General features: G+C 38.6%; 1 protein-coding gene across 1 annotated transcript in view; it reads right to left on the bottom strand.

The window, feature by feature from the left end:
• The window catches only part of ELAVL4 (ELAV like RNA binding protein 4), a 79,120-nt gene extending 73,756 nt beyond the window's left edge, over nucleotides 1-5,364 (bottom strand). The window contains exon 1 of the mRNA XM_084527453.1: nucleotides 5,240-5,364. Coding sequence (XP_084383579.1) covers nucleotides 5,240-5,257 — 18 coding nt within the window. The 5' untranslated portion in view covers nucleotides 5,258-5,364. The remainder of the gene's footprint in view (nucleotides 1-5,239) is intronic.
• Nucleotides 5,365-19,759: the final 14,395 nt, after the last annotated feature.

Below are 19,759 nucleotides of genomic sequence, written 5' to 3'. Positions count from 1 at the left end.
GACCTTAATATCTTCCCCCACATACCAGCAGAGGACAAGAGGAGAGAAGTCTGGCACCCATTTCTTTCCTTCCTCCACCAGAGGAATACGTCTGGGCTAGCAAGAAAGTTTCGCACCCCTCCAGTCTCACTGCCAGCTGTGGGGAATGTGGAGCAGCAGCTTCTCTTTCTCTAAGGTCCCACTGGCGAGGTGGGAAATTTGGATGTCCTGCGAGTGTGAAGGCATCACAAGGCTCTGACTTACTGGGAAAAAAAGAGAGGCTTCACAGATCATGTGGAATAAGCCTCCTGACATTCACAGCCACTGTAAGTTAGCTGATGGACTGGAAAGCACCCAGCATGACATGGAATCGCATGACAAACAGCACTTGCTGCTTTTGATCTTCTTGCTCCTTCCTCTGTACCACACACCTGTCAGCTTCAACAAGCCACTGCAAACTGCAGTGGGCTTTCCTGTAGGTTCCCCCTTCCCACATCCAAGTCCTATTCAGGACTTGGACCCCTCACACAACTACTGCAGGAGTAACCTTTCCAGCAAGTGTATACGGATCCCAGGGACTTCAGAACAGCAAGGACACATCCCAGCAGCACATGAAACACATGTCCCAAGACTTTTTTCTGCAAGTTCATTTTTAGTCATCCCTTTTTCATTAAACATCATTCCTCTGCAACTGCAACAGCCAGCCACTCATCATATCCCTTAACAAGCTGAAGCAGATTAACTGCAGGTGTTAATACTTCCACAAAACAGCAGGCATGAGGAGTAAAGTAAGTCTTCTGTAACCTACAGCTTGGCCTGCAGCAGTGGTGGGCTTTAGGTAGGAGAACCCTCCCAGGAGGGCAAGGTTTGAAAGTCTTAGTGGGCAATATGCACTGAGGTATGCAAGTCTTCCTTGCCCCCAGGGTGCCAGGCCATCTCTTTTGACCTAGAAAGCCTCCCCAATGGAAGCAGTTCTACTAAGTGATAACCATTTTTATATACCATGGAGGATTGGAATTCTGCTTAAGCAGTGAGCAACAGCTTAGCCAAACGTAGCTTCACATGGTTACTGCGACTAGAGGCTATCAAGGATGGCAAAGTGCATGAATTGAGGTGTAAAAACACTCACTACAGGAAATTTGCAGTTATGCTTTCTTAAGCAAAAGTACATACAGAAAGGATACACCATGAACAAGCTTACTGGAAAGGTTAGAAAACCCACTACTTATGTATTACCCATAAGAAAGCAGCAGGTGTATTTTTGTTTTATAGCAAGCCTAACTGAAGATAAAAATAAAGACAAACTTCAACAAGATGCAAAGACTCTTTAGCTATACATCGCATAGAAATATGGAGCACAACAGTTCACATAAAGTCAACTGTGTTGGAAATAGTGCATGAAATCCCCGAAGTGACAAAACTACTAGTCAGTGAAGAAAATGAAAGGAACCAAGTGGAAGAAATCAATCATGAAGAAAAGATGTTTTTTTCTTCTTTAAAAGGCAGGCAAGGGGCCAGATAACATAGGTGGACACACATGCAAAAAAAACATAGGGAAGCATGGGTTTAGCTAGGAGTACAGCAAGTGATATGTTTGATAATAAACCAGGAAGCAGGGACAGACTTGCTCTAAACTAAGGAACGACAGCAAGCACCGAGGGGTGCAAACAATTTTTCTTGCACTGGAAAAAAAAAATTGTTCTAATGCAAATGGATGAGCTGATTAACAAAGCTTGCAGAGACTGTTGTGAAAGATGGGTGAATGGAGAGAACCCAAGGGAGACACTAAGAGCATGTAAACCAAATCAGGGAGCAGCTGACTGCATTTAGAAGGAAGAGGCTATAGGAGCACTTAGAAACACAAAAACAAGAACATGACCTAGGCACAGTAAACATGCTGAAGTGGACAGGAATAGAAGGCATCTGTTCAATGTATTCTTAAACTGGAAACATACAAGTGCAGTTTCACAAATAATACATTTGTTATTACTTTTGATAATCTGAAGTGGGTTTGAGGGTACCAGAATAATTATTTCTTACCGAATTCTTACCAAACCCATGTAGAATCTGTATTTTTTTTTTCCAGCACTAAAACCAACTGTTGAAAGGTGGGAAAAACCCTTAATGTATGGAAATCCCAAACTCACTCCCCCATGCATTAACTTTAAATCATTATGGGAACAAAGGCTGCATATTTTCTCTGTTATGAGGACACAGAAGTACATTTTTCTTTAAAAATAGTTTACTATGTCATTGAAATTGCAGATGCTTCTGTGCACTTTGGGGACTTCAAACACTGCATCAATTATCTGAATAAATAATGAAAAGACATTGTGAATAAAATGGTTCATCAAGCCTGGTTCACAAGTCAATTGTTTTTTGAATCTGGTAATATACTGTAATATTTGACAATATTTGACATTTTTGTTTTGCAAGAGGTCAAGAGTTTTCTGTGCTTCTGTACTATATGTGCTATGAACAATTTGGGAAGAAAATCAAATTGATAAAGTATAGAAGGCTCAAACTGTAACACACATTTAGATTCTCCACTATAAGCCTCTTTCCACACCAAAAAAAGAAAACCACCAAAACCAGTAAATGCAATCAAATGGGACACATAAAAGCCTCACCAGCAGTTCAGGCCAGTGACCAGCACTTAATGCTTTAAAATTTAGTCTCTGACAAACCATGCTAGGTCAAGGCAGAACACAAAATGCCTGTTTGTTGAGCTATCGTTTCCAGAGAGTCTCTTACTGGCACCTGGAAACAGCACAAGCATAAGGCTGATTATCATTTCCGTAACCCCAGAGGAAAACTATCATGCAAGATGTTTGAGTAAGAGCAACGCTGTTCGAAGGCAGCATTCATAAACAGAACAAAGACTAAACAAAAGGCTAAACAAGTACATCATAATTAACAACAACAACCAAACTTTTAATTAAGATATGCAAGAAAAACCAAGGAGAGCTAATTAAAAAAACACAAGCGTATATGCTTTCTTAGAAAAGTCTGAATTGGTACCGTGAAGTAAACAGGCTAATTGTAAGTGATCACAATTATTTTGTCACCATTACAGAGTTCAGTCATGATTTTTCTGCTTGCTGTTTAATCCTAGATCTTGTTTGTACTCCTTTGTTGTTTTGATGTAGGATTCTTCTACCCAAATTTTTCAAAAACACCTGAAGAACACACTACAGAAACTTAACTCTGCATGACAGGCATATTTGGTAATTAGTTTTGAGGAACTTTCTTTCCTGCCTAGGACAGTATAATTCTCACAAGGCCAGAATTATAATTACTGTACACTCCCCCTATTCACCCTGAACAAATCCACAGCTAACTGCAAATGGATCCCAATGCATTGCCACATCAGTAACGCCACACTCCGCCTGTTTTCCTTTTATCCAGGCAGCTAGACCAATATAAAAATATGATGTGATTTCACACAGATTTAACTGTTAGGTATGAACTTCCCCTAAGGCCAAAAAGCAGTTACAGATAATAGGAATCTAACTCGCAGTATTAAGGTTTTAGTTCTTTCCTCCTGTACTACCCTTCCATGGAAATACATCCGCTTGGATTACTTCTGCAATTCTTCAGAACTGTTACCAGGCTGATTTGAACACTAGGAGTTGGCTAATGCTGATAGAAACAAGCTGAGAAGAATGCTGACACAGAGTTATTTAAGAACTTATTTGCCATGCATCTCTTTCTAGAAAATTAATAAAGTTTACTGACTTCCAGCTACAGTAACCCCAGGTATGCAAAGGAAAAATAAAAAGTATAACAGAAGTTCCCACAATGCCTGAATCCAAACACCCAACTGTCTTGCAGTTAACAACTCCCATGTCTCCCTAAAACCTTGCTGATAAAACCCCATGCCCTGCCTACACAAATGCTGACTCTTTCTGTGTAGCAAGCCTTTAGCAGGAGCCATCCTTCGGAAAGTTATTTCTGCGGCTACGCTGCAGAACCAGAATTCTACATCTTAAAACACGCTCTTATATTCAATAAGAATTGACAGGCTTTCCAGGGATGCCCTGTTGGGGCCTATCTCCGCGCATCAGCCCAACGTAAGCCTTGAGCTGCCTGGGGATAGCCATCAGCCACAGGCAGCACACCCCGGGCGCCTCTGGAAGGCAGTGGGGGCACCCCGGGCTCTCAGGCCACAGATTGTCCCCTTCCCTCTGCCACGTGGCCTGGCCAGCCCAGAGCCTGGCAGCAGTCTTGGCTCAACCAGAGCTACAGCACGTCTTAATGTCAGCCACACTAAGCTTCTGAATTCAAGGGATTTCTTTCTCAGCAGAGGACTAATACATATAAGCACATAAAATCATATATATAAATGTAAATGTTTAATTTTGTATATAGTCTCTTCCATACGAGGACAAGAGGTGTTACCCACATTTAGAAAAACCCTTTGAGGCAGAAGCATGCATGCTGGTGCCACACAACCAGCGTGGCCCTGAGCCATGGTTCAAGATCCGCCACCTCCTCAGGCCACCCCAAGGCACCCCTGCCACTGAAGCCAGGCACACATTTTTCCCTGGTCCGTGTTTTTCTGTTCAATAGGTGGAATAAAGCAGAAGGTTTATGTCTATGCAAATGGTTCTTCCTCTGCATAGCAATGAGCCTCACATCGTAATTGATTTTTTTTTAAATGTCATTTAAATTATTTTGGTATGATTTATCTTTCCTTACTTTTTCCTAAAACATCTCAGAATATTAACAATGAAATAAACGTAATAATAATCTAACACCTTCAAACATTACCTAATTTAAAAATCTAATTTACTTTCTATCATTTAGGCTTCCTTACTATTTTGTATGTCACTCAGGGTGGATAGCAAAATTAGACTATCAGTTTCATTTCTGCTCTGAATACGTCCCAGCTTGCGCTGCTCAGCCACTAGCACGGTGCTCCCATTTAAGCTTTCCAATATTCAGGAGGTTTTAAATAAATAAGCGGGAATAGGTTTAGTTTTATTAATATACGTATCAGGTGCTCTCCCCAGTTATTTTTATAAAAAAGGCCAAGCGCTGGCACACTAAAACTCACTGTTAAATAGAACTACGCGGCCTTCCACTAATATACAGAGGCAAGAGAAGCCTCAACCTTGCCTTTTTTGCCCCATTTACGCCTTTTTTACACGCTATATTGAAACAAAGCGGTGCTGAGCTTGGAGTAAACCGCTGCAGGAGCTGACCGCTATTTAATTACACCCCCCAACACACACACAGAGCCCCCCCCCGGGCTCACCGCACACTGCACGCGCATCTTCCGCCGCGGCGTGCAGGAGGCGCGGGGGCGGCGGCGACCGAGGCAGCAGCAGCAGCAGGAGCAGCGCGAGCAGCAGCAGCACCAGGAGCAGCAGCTGCAGCACCGCGCGCGACGGCAGCACGTGGCGGCGACGGGCTCTCCCGCTCTGCCGGGCGGGGCGGGACGCGGCACTACGCAGCGGCGTGAGGCGGCGCCGCCATCTTGGCAGCGGCAGCGCCCGGGCAGACGGGGCTGAGGGGGAGCGGGGACGGGTGTTTTATCCCCGTCAGGCGCCGTGGGGAAGCAGCTGCGCGCTCGGCGGCGGCGGCAGCCGGGGGAGCTCGAAGGGGGCAGCTGGGGTGGGGAGGAGCGGCGGTGTGAGATTCATGCAGGGGGAGCGTGGAGGGCGGGTGAGGAGGGGGAGAGAAGCCGGCGGGGGTAACGTACCCGGCAGGTCTGTGGGATCTGCTCCTTCCCAGGGCTGTCACACACGCAGGTGCCTCGCAGTTTGGAACTGTCAGTAAACAAAACGCAGCCGGCAGGAGACAGTCTGTGTGCACCCCCTGCTTGGAGGTGCTTCCTTCCTTGTTTCTCACCGGGTCCGTGACCCCCTCCAATAAAGATGTGCAGGGAAGAATTCTGAGTAGGTTAAAAAGCCTCTTTTTTCAATCAATGCTCGAGGAAAGGATAAGATGATGTGACACAAATGTATGATCGTGTGCCACAAATAGAACATTGTGGGAAGCTTTCCCTTAAACATAAGCTTTGTCCTATATTTTTTCAAACAGTTTATTTCCTTGCAGTGTAGGTCATTCCTAACATTAGGCTAAATTTAGCTGAAGATGCACCAACGGCAGAGACAGACTGCCTCAGAAAACAGGCCCACGGTCTCATTGCGTGGCCTGGTCAGGAGGCTGGATGCAAAACTATTTACATTTTTATTGACTTTTCCTCAGGGAGCTTGATTAAAGGTAATAAAATCGCAGCCATTTAAATAAAATATCTTTTCTCTAGAAAATTAAAAGTTTACAGTGTGGTATTCTTGTGCTGAAAACCATATATCCAACCTGCATTAATTTCAAGGGTATTTCTACCACACAGTGAGGAAATTCTAGCCCTAACATCTCAGGCCGTTTGAAGATCTGTACCTGAAACTTCAAAACAGGGGTCTAATCTCTGCTTCCACGAAGGATGGCAGAATTTGTACTTGTTTATGCACTTTGATTTTCAGTTCTTTGTGTATAAATTTAGCTGTGGGTGGGGTATCCTGATCCAGATTTTTCCCTATATGCTATACATACAGAAAGAAAGACATACACGGTTCTGTGCTAGATTGACAATGAATTACATTTGCTAGCAAATACTGGATCAGATCCATCTGTTTCAGAAATTAGCATAGCATCAATTTGTTTGTTTGGCTTCATCTGTCTATTAGTTTGGTCAAAATCCTCATTTTAGAGAAACTAGCACAGACAGAAAGGACCTGTGATACTGCTTGTGCGGGCCTAAAATACATAAATACTCTAAAAAGTGGAGATACGAAATGCAATTATCAGAAAACCAGACAAAGCTAAATTAAGATTTATTTATTTATTTATTTATTATTCTGGAAACAAGTTTGACTTTTTCGGTACATTCTAACAATCTTAGGATATGAACAATCTTCTACCCCTTATCACTATACTGATAACAAAGTACTTCTCTCTGAACCAGAGTTGAGTTGCTGTACTTGTAGGCGCACTGTGCCTTTTCTTTCTGTATTTTTTGACAGAATTATGGAAGTCCTTCCTGACTATGCAGCTTTGTTTTCAAGGGGTATTGGTATTCTTACAATTCCAAAACAATAGCCAAACTTAGAGGTCCAAATAACAGCCAAGAAAAGATCATCATCAATCGATTAAATGATAAGGCATCACCCCATTAGACAACAGCTTTTTCTCTAAGCAGTTCATTCTGAAGTCCTCTATACTTGTAGAAAATGATATCTCTTGGAAAATTTATTATTTGATGTATATTGGGTCTACACTATTTAGTATTTTAATTATTTCCCTTTATTTATTAGGACTCTGAAAAAAAATAAAAATCTACTTAATACTCCAAAACCTTATATCTACCACTTAATAGTTCATATCTGGTTACAGTGCAAATATTTCTCCACAAGCCTAGCAAAAGGTCTGCATTGTACAAATAATTATCCTTATATGGCATTTGCTTGATGATACAAGTTTAGATTCATATGATATTCCTCACTGCCTTTTAAAAATATACCAGAAAATAGTCATAGGAAAGTGTTCTGTACTCTTGAGAAGAGTACAGACTGATACTGCTATACTGAAAAGAGAATTCTAAGTAGATCTGTTCAAATATGAAGAAATGTGAATTGTAATCGTATTTCTCACAACTGAATACTGCTAATGCGTGATCTAGGTATGTACAATGCAAAGTAAAAGATTTAGTTCATTTTCATGTTACATCTCTTAGTTACATCTCAAAACCAACAACACAAACACCTTCTAAAATAAGAACTTACGTTTCTCCTTCAGAAAAATGAGTCCTATGTTGTAGGCAATGAAAATGATGTGTAGTCTCAACTCAAAGGATGTGAGGGCTCATTCTACATGTGAATTAGATGAGCACCTGTGTTGCTTTGTCTATGTGCATCTACCTGAGCATCTAATTCATATTACTCCTCCCACAATCCGCCCCATTTCTTTGTCTAATCTGAGCAACCAACAATAGGATCTACAGAAGTTTAGAAACCTGCACTGAATGGAGGGGGCGTGATTTGCTAATGACAAATGGTTTACCTAGTTCACTGCTGAAATCATTACACCAAAGCAGAATTTTGCTTGTAATACTTTGCAACGAAAGAGAAAGACTGAAGTCAGATGGTGACAAAATCTAACAGCGTCTAAAGCTTATCTATATTTATAGATAATAAAGTTACCTATTTAAAACATAGCATTCTAAATCAATATATTGTTAATGGATACCACCATTTTTAGAATAAATAGCAAATGTTGTCAGAAGTAACTATGTATTTCAAGCAATGGAAAGAGAGTACAATTCCTTTTCAAGGTAAATCTAGAAACCCATTACAAAGCTTATCTTTGCAACTGACCTATAAAAGCTATAAACACATCAAAGGCATTGAGGACATCAGATACAAACTTTAATTCTTTACACCATCAAAACTCCCATGAAGCTAGTGTCCCAAGATCACAACAGTGAGCATGATCTAAATGCTAATTAACTGCATGGCTACCTTCATTCAGAATTTTCTTTTAAATCATGTTAAAATTTATTGAGTAGTAGTCTTTTTTTTTTTTTTTTTTTTTTTTTTTTTTTTTTTAATGTTGAATGTAAGGCAACACAGATTTTTAGAATAGGATTTCTTAGAGGTTTTCTTAGTACAGAAGAGAAAACCTGTAAGAAATGTCACTGAAATATATCCCTCTGCTTCAGGACAGCAGCTTTTTGTTTACAGTGGGCAGGATAACAGGTTATACTCGTGTCAGAAGCAAAGATGGGTGAAATTTCTTCCAGGTAAAGAAAGTAAAGATTCTAGACTTTCATACCAATTTCAGATATTAGAGGAAAATGTTTGTTGTTATCTTTTTGTCCAGCTCTAGCCATTAGGCTTTTAGTCAATCACAACACTACCAGTTTTAGTTAATGTTTTTTTATTTTTTATTTTTAAGAATACTTTACAAAGATGTGGCTTACTATAAATACTTAACAAGACATACGATTATCGTAAGCTACTGAATACAGAGGGGATGAAAATGCCAGTGGGTCCTGCTGAATGATTTAGCCTTAAGGTTCCTGCTGGTTTTACTCAGATTCAGAATGGTAGGAGCGGAGAGGAAGAGATAAATAAAACTTTTTTTTTTTTTTTCAGAAAGTAGGTGACATTGTCAGGATACTGATTTAAACCATGAAGACTCATCTCTGATCAGTCCTTTAGCTGATCAGAAGAATATTGTTATGAAGTGAGGCTGGTTAAGAACACTCAACACCGCCCCCCAAGTGGCATTTATCAGTAAATTTCTGCTTTTCTGTTAACTATTATTGCACCTTCTCTGAAGTTCTGTACATAATTTAGTCAGCGACTCCCACTGATTTATCACAGTCACTCAGACATGTTTTTACACCATTCATTGAATATTTCGGTAGAGGTCTAATCTCATTTGGATTTATTACGATTTATCTTGGATTAAGCATTTATCTGCTAAGGATTATGACCTATGCTATAAGGTGCTGATGAAACATAGGAGTTCAGGAACTCCTAAGCACATTAGAATGAATCAGCAATGTTCTTTTTTAACACAGACTTCGCACATTATCTTTTTTTTTTTTTTTTCAATCAACTTTGCAACATTCATACAGACACATTGAATAAGTATCTCATTTTAATTTAATACAGTAACCTGGAAAACTTAGCATCCAGTAGGAGTAAAGCCGCATTTAATTAGGAGCAGCTTAAAAGATCAGGCCTCAGACCCACATGACTTCATATTCACTCTGCCTTCAACAGTCAGTATAACATTTTTTTTTTCATTTTTTATACCAATTTAAATGTCTTTCATTTTTGAACTGTATTTTGGTGAGCCTTCCACTCCTACCCCAACTTTCTGCAATTTCTGATTTGCACAGATGGAAGCAGAAAAACAACAAGGACAAAGAACAAGGATAAATTCCTCATTTATTGCCTTTCTGGACTTCTAAGATTTTTTTTTTCTTTCTTATTTGAATAGGTTCAAACTGCTTCCTCTGTTGATATACATGGTTCTGCACCAGAAGAAGTTGAGTGCAGTAATATTGTGTGATTAAAAGAAGTTGGTCTGTAGCTTTAGTTTGTGGCAAAGCCACCATCATATTCAATAGTTGCCCAACAATGGGCAATAGCTTCTAGCTATTTTCATGTTTAATTATTTGTATATTTATCACATTTTAGAAATCATATTTTATGCCATGTTCACTGACAAGCTTTAGAGATTTCCAGTGGCCACTTTAGTTTTGTATGCACGTTTCTGTTATAGCTTGAGTTTTTACTTCATGATCTTACAGCACAAAGAGTGTTTAAATACCTTGAAGCAGTCTCTGGTAATATTGGAAATCAGACCTCGGATATGAAACTGCACAATTTAACATGTTTACACACTCTTACTAAAGGAATTAGGAAGAAAATATATGATTCATTTCCAGTATATGTTTCTACAATTTGCTAAATACTGTCACATTTAGAATGTTCAATTATGTAACAAATGACTCTGCTGTAGTATTATTGTTCATTTTGAGGACTCCTCTTGCTAACCAGGGAGTTTACAATATGAACGTAACTGTAAAGAGATGAAACTTAAGGCTATAAGATGACACTAGCTCCTCTATGTCTGACTTCATGAAATGAAATAATGTAAGTTGGTTTTGTTTATTATGAGAACATTTCAGAATTCACATTTCTTTACAGTGCTGGGATATAGCATGTTTTGTTGCCAATTGTTTTCTTATCCAATTGTTTTCGTATCCAATTAATATTCAGGAACTGCAGATTTATGGACGCAGCAACGTACACGAGATCATAGCTCATATTTCAGTTTTGCAGGGGAAATACTCAGCTGATAAAAAATAGGTGAAACAGAAGACTGAGAAATGGATGGGCATAGAAGAGAATCCATTTACCATAAATAAAAATATTGATGAATATGCAGTAAAGATAAAGAAAGATAAAATTATTTTTCTGTAAAATATCAAATAGAAAACCATCTGGATTTCCAGAAGAGAAAGGTTCCATGGTGCAATGAACTCTTTACCCACTTTCACATGGGTACAAGAGTACAAGTGTGAGAAAGCAAAAAGCAAGTAAGAGGTATATAATGGGGTACATTTAAGTTGCAGTGGAATTTAGGATCAGAGTGTACAGGGCATTGATCCTAAAGTTGCTTCTGAGGTATGAGGATAGTAATGTTAGTTTACTGTCTTTTGTGTCTAAATTTGGTGACCTCTGCAAGCCCAACAAAATTCTGGTCTGTCTTCTCCTCCAGGTCACTGATGAAGACATTCAATGGCCTAGGTCTAAGGGTAGGCTCCCAAGGAACGTCCAGGCAGATGTTCACCCATCTACACTACAATGTTCCAACTTGAATACAAGTATGCATTGTGAGAGTTTGCTAAAACCCTTGCTGAAGTCAAGGTAGATGTTGTTTACTGCCCTCCCTTTGTACATCTTGCCATTTCAGTGTGGAAGGCAGTTGTACTTGGTCAAGCATGGCAAACCTTGGTAAATCCATGCTGACTACTGTTTCTAGTTGCCTTCTCTTCCTTCTTCTCCAGAAATTGCTTCTGAGGATGTGCACCGTTATTTTCCCACAGTAGCAGATGCTGACGAGCCAACAGTTCTCTGGATCATCCTTCTTGCCTTTCTTTAGCATTATGGGCTTTTGGGTGGATTTGAGTGTGAAATCTGACTTTCACGTCATAGTTAAGAGATTTGACATAGTCCGTAGTTACATGCTCCCTATAAACTGGGACTGAAAAGTCTATAAACAGTTATTGATCTCCATGTGCTACTGGGGAAATTTTCCAAGATTGGTGACAGCTTGGAAAGCACTGGCATTTTAGAATCAGATCACTGCTTCACTTTTTTGGCATTTATAGTCTTGCATTGTGGCAATGAACATGTTAGATGTGTGTATAACAAAACAAAATGCTTTTAGCATTTTAGTATATTTTGTTTGAGCAATATGAAGGATGGAAATTTCCTGATACAATTCAAAATAATGGTTTTGTTTATTAAAGATCATCATGCATTAAGATGAAGTTGGGATGAGAAAAATGCTTGTTTGTGTGAAAATAATATCTGCTTTCTCAACACAAGCATCTCCTGAGGTTTCTTTGATTCATACCTGATTATGTTAATGACTAAACCAAGTTTTTACTCCTGTTAACACTGCAGAATGCCTACAGTTATACAAGAGTAAAAAGAATTTTAGACCCCCCTCCCCCCTTTTCAGTCTCCAACTCCCTTGGCAATACAACTCTCAGTTATTTTTTTATTCTAGAATTACTTACAATGACGAGGATTGATTTCAAGTTACTGTCTTCTGTAGAGATGGTCAAAGCCTTGGTGGTCAGCCACTGAACTTTCATTATCATTCAGGATGTGCTGTGCACTTACCTACCAAAGGGCACATATTACATGACAGCAAAGGGTGTGTTTACAATGTGTTAGTTAACATGTTATGTGTTAGCACGTTAACACTTGCTAAAATCACCTCTGCTGTTGGAAATCCCAAGCTTGTTTCACACTGCCCAGGGCAGGAAGGACCTCATGCTCTTCCCACAGTGATTCCTCCAGCTGGTTAAGGACCTGCTGTGATGTATTCTGAAGGATGTTACATATGCCTTGCTTGGAAAGGTGATGTTTTCTGTCTATTGGCTGGAGACAGATGAGAAGGCGAAGTGGTGGGAGTGGTGCCTTGGATGATCTCTAGAGAAAAAATAAGGCAAATATGAATTGAAGATGAGCTGCATATACTTCTAGGTATAAAACTAATTGGCAAATCCAGATTTCTAATTTCATAATTTACTGTATTAGATTCCTGCACCACAAAAAGACACATTTTAAAATAGGTTTAAGAATGGACTAATAAGATTAGCTGGCTAATAATGTTTTAAGGCAAAAAGTATGTCATAGAAAATACCGTTAAATCTGAATCTGGAAAGAGGAAGCAAGCATTGCAAACAATAGGCTGCTTTGAACTAAGAACTTTGAGTACAGGCTGAAATTGTTCAAGATACAACAGGTTTTACTTAATTTTTATGACAGCATCAGTCATCCACAGTCTCTCATGACATGGGATATGTGAAGGTATCTTTATTCTGCCCTCTCAGCTTCCTTTAGGGAATGATTTGTGATTACTTATCTAGAATTAGGAGTACAGACACTGTTTCAAATGTCTCTTAAAATATGTGGTATTTCAAACAACGGATATAAAATGAGATTCACACACATAGCTTTGCTGGTGGCCAAGAACTGTGTTGCAATATGCCGGAAATCCAAACATCCTCCTACTCCCAGAGCCTTGCTGACAGATCTGCAACAACTTCTTTCTCTTGAAAAAGCTACATACAGAATAAGAATAAGAAATTGAGAAGCCTGCTTTTTCTGAGAAGCTAATTTAATTTATAAAATGGAAGGTTAAAGATTCCTCATCAGTATGAAAATCACATTCCTTCTTGATAATTTTACAGTTTCAGGTAACACATAGATTATCTAAAATCCCCCCAAAAACAGAAAGAGAAAACGTTGTCATCCTTGAAAAAGCAACAACAGCAATCCTTAGGATTAGTGTCATTGTTTTCTTATATAGCCATTTAGACCAACAAATCATTCAGCTTCTGCATAAGTACAGGGGTGTGCATTAATGGAACTTGATACAGAAATAGAGCCTTAGTTCAGCAGATCCTTCTATGTTGAAAAACCAATTAAAAAGCAAACACAAGGGAATGGAAAAACAAGTAACTTTTACAGGAATGTATTTTTTAAACAGAGCATACTTTGCAAGAAGTGCTCTATTAGATGCTACATATTTTAATTAGCTGTTTATAAAATCAGGTTGACAGTGTCCTTTAATTAGTAGACATTGACTTATTCCACATGTATTATGGCATAGTGAATCTTATTAAGATAAATGTTTCTCTCTGAAGATATGAAAAAAAATCCACTATCATTTGTTTGCCTACCAGATTGCTCACCATCAATATGTCTGTTATTTAAAATGATGAATTTTAGTCACATATTTAATTAGCTAATAGCTGATCTCACTGTAAGGTCTTGATCCTCCTTACATGTGTTCTTTCATCCTGAAAAAGTCTTTGGTTGTATCTTGTTTTTGAAGTTTTCTTTTGAAATTGTCTTTGCTACTTTCAAACTTAAAATGCAGTAAATTAAATTATTAAAAGTAAAAATTATTGTGAAAACATTTACCGTTTTGTGTAGTTTTATACCTACCGTTCATATTACTAGAGGCTATGGATTAAAAAGAAACATTAAAAAAAATTAAAGTTAGTTTTTCCACTTGGGTTGCTGTAGATCCTTGGTTTCTGAGAAAATTATGTGTGCTTTTAAAGGCTATTAACCTGTTTAAGGTTTCTGTGCCTTTGCATATGACTGCTCGGTATGCAGCCTTCTCACAGATTGAGGTTGTTTGATGGCAATAGTTGGAAAGTACAGCGAACGTGCTTTAGCCTATTGTGAGTCAAGAGAGCTAATAAGAAAAAATGATGTCTTAACACTGTTCACATGAAAGATGGTAAAGCTCTCATGGACATCGTTGGTTGGGAAAGGGACTTTTGGGGAGATAATTTGTTATTAGTTGTTCATGGTACTTCATGGTACAAATGGTACTTCTCAATCCCCATGGATTATATCAGTGCACAGAGTAACATTCAAGGGAAAACACTCCCCTCTCTTTACAGAAGAGTATATGCCTGGCCTCTAAACCTCTTCTTTTCCTTCCAGTTTGCAGTGATGTATCATGCTACCAGTACCAAGAAGATAAGAAAGAAGAAAGGTTCTTCTTTATGGAGGTTGCATTAGAATGGGTTATTGTGGCAAGTGTGGTGCTGCCAAGTAGAAACAGAGCCAGAGATGTTGCAGAAGTTTGAGGCTTTCCTACAAAAAACCTGGAGGCAATCTGTGGGGTTTAGGTAAGCCCAGGCTGCCAACAATTACAAAAGTTCTGAAGAAGCTCTGCGAGATGCATTTGTCAATGAACTTGCAGCTACATGGATGTGTATGCGACTGCCAATAAACTTGCATTAGCTTAACAAAATATCTATCTATCTATTTATATATAGATATATAAATACCTGTATTACTTTTGAATGAACTTTCATTAAAAGGAAACTCTGTGATAATATGTGGTCACTGATACGAGTTCCTCAGAAACTACTATAGGCCAGATGGCACAAAATCAAACAATTTGCACTGTGAAAACAAAGGGCATGAGGGTGCCGAGTGCTTCACAGTGACAGACTAATAGCGTACTTCAGAGTAGGGTGGAATATCCATCAGGCTGTTTTTGCTGCTTTCAGCTTCCTCACAAACACTGAACAGTAATCAAGCTTCAATCTCTATGGAAAACTGGCAATATTACTTAAAGAAAAAAGTATTCTCTGACCTCTGGAGCATGTTATTACTAAGAGAAGGGCATAATTGACTTTTTGGATAGACAATTATTTGTTCTTGCTATTGTCCCGTAACAGCATGGTTTATAAACCTTATATCCCAGTCATGCAGGCAAAACTCTGTTACCTTAGCTTGCTGTTTAATTAGCTTTTACAATTGGACATTGTTTATATCCTAATAAATGTTGCCTGAGTATAGACTTCCCCTTAACCAATTATACCAGATGTTTTTCTGTGAAGGTCCTAATTAAATAGCATCTATTCTTGTGTTTGCTTTAAATCCTGCCTATTGTGTAAATCTCTGTAAGAGCACAATGCTATACTGGGACATTTTACCAACATTTCTATCACTTTCTGGTTTGCTGACTGGTTGCAGCTGCTCCTTTAAAAGTTTTTGCTTACTGTAAATCTCAAGTTTACCCCATAAACATCAGGACTGCACATCAGGAAGGTCTTGATGTTTGTGGGGTGAGCTTGAGACTTGGGAAACCAAATCAGTTCTTTGCTCTGCAAAGTGGGCTTCTCAAATGACACAAAGTCAGGTATGACCCCTGTCAGGATGGCATAACGGGGTGGCTGGTGTGGTTACCTGCTGTTCAGTCCTGCAGTTTTCAGTACAGAATTTAAAGAAAGATGGAATTGACTTGAAAACCCTCCTCTATAGAGAATGTCACATTGCAGATACTGCATCTGGTTTATGAGCAACTCTGCCACCTATTTTAATTTTGGTACAGTTTCTGGAACGATCAGCATCAGCTGTCCCAACCAGTGCTGTCTCCATTCTTTAGTCAGACTTTCAGTATACTTGGACTTCATCTGTCCTGTATAATGGAATCTTACTTTCTGACTTTTAGGTCAGATTTTCAGGTAGGATTTTAAGAGCTTTTATATTCCAGGTGCTGTTTCTTAAGAGCTAAGTTGCCACTGTTGTGTGTCCTCAAAATATGTAAAGGTGTAGAAGCCTCTGTCCTAGGTGAATCAGTGAGTTCCCAAACATATTATTTCAATGCTGTGTAAAAAAAAGTAGAAGAGAGAGATGTATTAATGAGAACACTGTCTCAATGCCAATCCTTATGGGTCAGAAGATTAAGAAATACAGTAGCCCATCTGCACTTCACCAAATATCTTAATTTAGGAAATAAACTAATTTATTTATTTTTATTTTTTTTTACTGTGTGCTTCCTCCATCTAAACTTAGTCACTCTAATGTCATTACTAATGTCTTCATTTTGAAATTATCCTTTATTTTTAGACGCATTAGGTAGTAATTACATGAAATAATAGCAGCTTCTGATCAAATGCATACATACCTGGTCATTTTCTTAAGATCTTATTTTGAGGATCTTTTTCTTCTATAGGGCCACTAAATCTTGCAGGGAGGGAGGGCTATAGAATCACAGAATATCCCAAGTGGTAAGGGACCCAGCTCCTGGATCCACACAGGACCACCCCAAAACCAAACCATCTGTCTGAGAGCATTGTCTTAACACTTCTTGTACTGCAGCAGGATCAGTGCCATGACCACTGCCCTGGGGAGCCTGTTCCAGTGCCTGACCACCCTCTTGGTGAACTGGTGAAGATATCACAGATGCAAACTTTAAAAAGTCTTTTTTTTTTCCCAGACTATACCAAACTCTACCTAGAATTTGATATTACCTGGAGAAAATACCAAGAACTTAAAGAAAAGATGCTGTATGATTTATATCCTGAAACACATAAAATACTGATTTTAAAATGTTATTACAGACATGGTCTTGAAGCTGGACTTTTACCTGTCTCGAGATGGTCAGGCTGGAGTCTGCATGGGGGCACTAATCCCTGATTATCTTGCTAACCATCATCACTTACCACATTGTCCTTAGAGGCATAATGACCTTTTTCTCTTGAGTTCACATTCTTCTGCCATAGCAGAAGGATTTAGTATTTAGTATTAGTATTTAGGACTATATTAACCAAAGAACCTATACTCTTGAGGGAAGGTGGTTAGATTTGATAGGCCCCATATTTTGCTTTACTCTGTACCCTGGATTCCAGTGGGAATGGCTCTGACTTGCTGTTACCCTGTTTCTAAGCTGTTTAGAGTGCAGCTATGGACTTGAGTTTTCTTTATTGCACTGTTATTAAGGCTAACATTGCTAATATTTTGCACTAAAAGGACTTCTTTAGGTGGCACATGATTTATGATTTATGGAATAAATCATAATTTATTTATCTACATGATTTATGGAATAACTGGCAAACCAAAAATGTTCCCACACAAGTACAGCACAAAAACAAAGCACAAGGTGAACTAGGAGCTTGATAGCTGACCGCCTTGAACCTCTTAGTGCACTGATCTCAAGCCCACACGTGAACTTAACTACCACAGGCAATCTACCTGCAGCCTTTGAGTTCATTCCTTGGATTCATTTAAAATAAAATAATAATAAAAAAAGACCATTGCTTGTCCATGTGGCTTGCATTAGCGTAGATCTACTTCACTACTATGTGAGTACTCATAGGCCTATATGATAGGAGAAAATGATAGTTCCTAGTCACTTAGCATGTCAAAAATATCCTAGGGAAGACAAGTGCACATTGGGGTGTGCCAGATGTTTACCATGATCTGGTGTATATCACAAATGTGAAAACTGAAAAAGGCCGTTTTGTACTGGGATTTTATTGTGTCTGTTGCCATGCTTAAGCTAACATAAGGTTATTGTGTTCTTAAGTAAATTCCTCCAAGGACTGTATCAGAATCATGTCAAACCTTCAGAAACATTGACAAAGTACCAGAGTATACATTACACTTAAGGTTTGAAAATTATGCAGATGTTCAAATGCCAAGAGAACTGATTTAACCTTTCATCTTTCCCAAATAAAGTTCACTTTTCTTCTGTATATGTATATACCTTTCCAACAGGAACTTAAAAATGAAGGTTCTTTATTTCCTGAAAATAATTCTAAAATATCGATCTTGCAATAATAAGGGTTTGCTCCTGTCCTTGGGTAACATTTCTTTTTCTGTTCTGCACCCAAGTGTCTGACACCGACCTTTCCCTTGGACGTCTTTCCTTTTCTCATCAAATGCAGGGCATACATTCACGCCAACCCCTCAACATAGCTCCGCACCACTTAGAGGGACAGTAAAAAGCTATATTTGAGAAAGTGCTACGTGTTGGTGGTACCCTGCTTTTACAAGCTCAAAAGCGCTTGTGGAAGAGTGGAAAAGAATCCCAGAGTCACGAGTTGCTCACTGTCTGTACACAGTAGGGTTGTAATTTACAGAGTGGGTTCCTTCAGGCGGACTGTTTCCCCATGTAATTACACAATGCTGATGCACATCCTTGAGGACAATCATTAGGAACAAATAGTTCAAAGTAGCCACAAAATGTAAAATTAAAAAATATTTTCAGGAGTGAAATGAGATGGTGCTTTGCCAGCATGGGCATAAATTGATCCAAGTTTTGTGATCACGATGTCTCATGTTTCACATCAGTTATCTCAGGGTAACTTTTTGATTATTTCTGAAGTCACGCATTGAATGAGGGGAGACACACTCTGACCTATCCAAATGAGCTGCATTTTAATTTTTCCTATGCTTAGAAATACTCCAGAAAAATACAAGAGGTGATATTATTTTAATACATTAATACATTAAAGATACTGTCCTGATAGAAGAAATTACAATCTGTTTTTATACATTACATAAAATTTGCAGTAGTAAATGCTAGGGGAACAGAAAGAGTGGATTGAGTTTACAAATAATAAGATTACAGCACTTCTCTACCATGTACACATACATGTTTTAAAATTCACTTCAATTTTGTTGCCTCAATCTAGGAATCTAGGTTTTGATTTTTCATTTTGTCTCTCCCTCTTTTTTATTTTATTTTTAAAAATCATATTATCAGATTATAATTTCTGTCTGAATCCTGCAGACCATAACATCCTGGCTAAAAACTTGAACAGACTTTTTTTTTTTTTTTTTCCTTTTCTTTGATTTGGACTGCACCTACTCTACTGTGCCTCCACAGCCAATGTTGATGGCCTATTTCTAGCAGAAACATTGTTGAGGCCTTTTATCTGACAGAAGTCAAAGCTGAAGTACTATATGTACACAAATACATGCACTGCTTTATTCTACACTAGGAAAATAGTGTAAAATATTATATGACATAATTACACCTGGATTTTTAAATCCCTACTTTGAAGAACATTACCTTATCATACACTGTACTGTATCTGGTGCGTGTGAAAAGCATGCAAAACTTCTGCATTAATACTTTAATTTTCTATTCTAATTCAGCCTTAGCAGTTACTTAAAAACAATTCATGAAAAATCCATAA

This window comes from Aythya ferina, assembly GCF_964211825.1.
Source record: "Aythya ferina genome assembly, chromosome: 8".
Lineage (NCBI taxonomy): Eukaryota > Metazoa > Chordata > Aves > Anseriformes > Anatidae > Aythya > Aythya ferina.
Note: the sequence above shows the minus strand (reverse complement) of the source record. Positions and strands in the feature narration are given on the sequence as shown.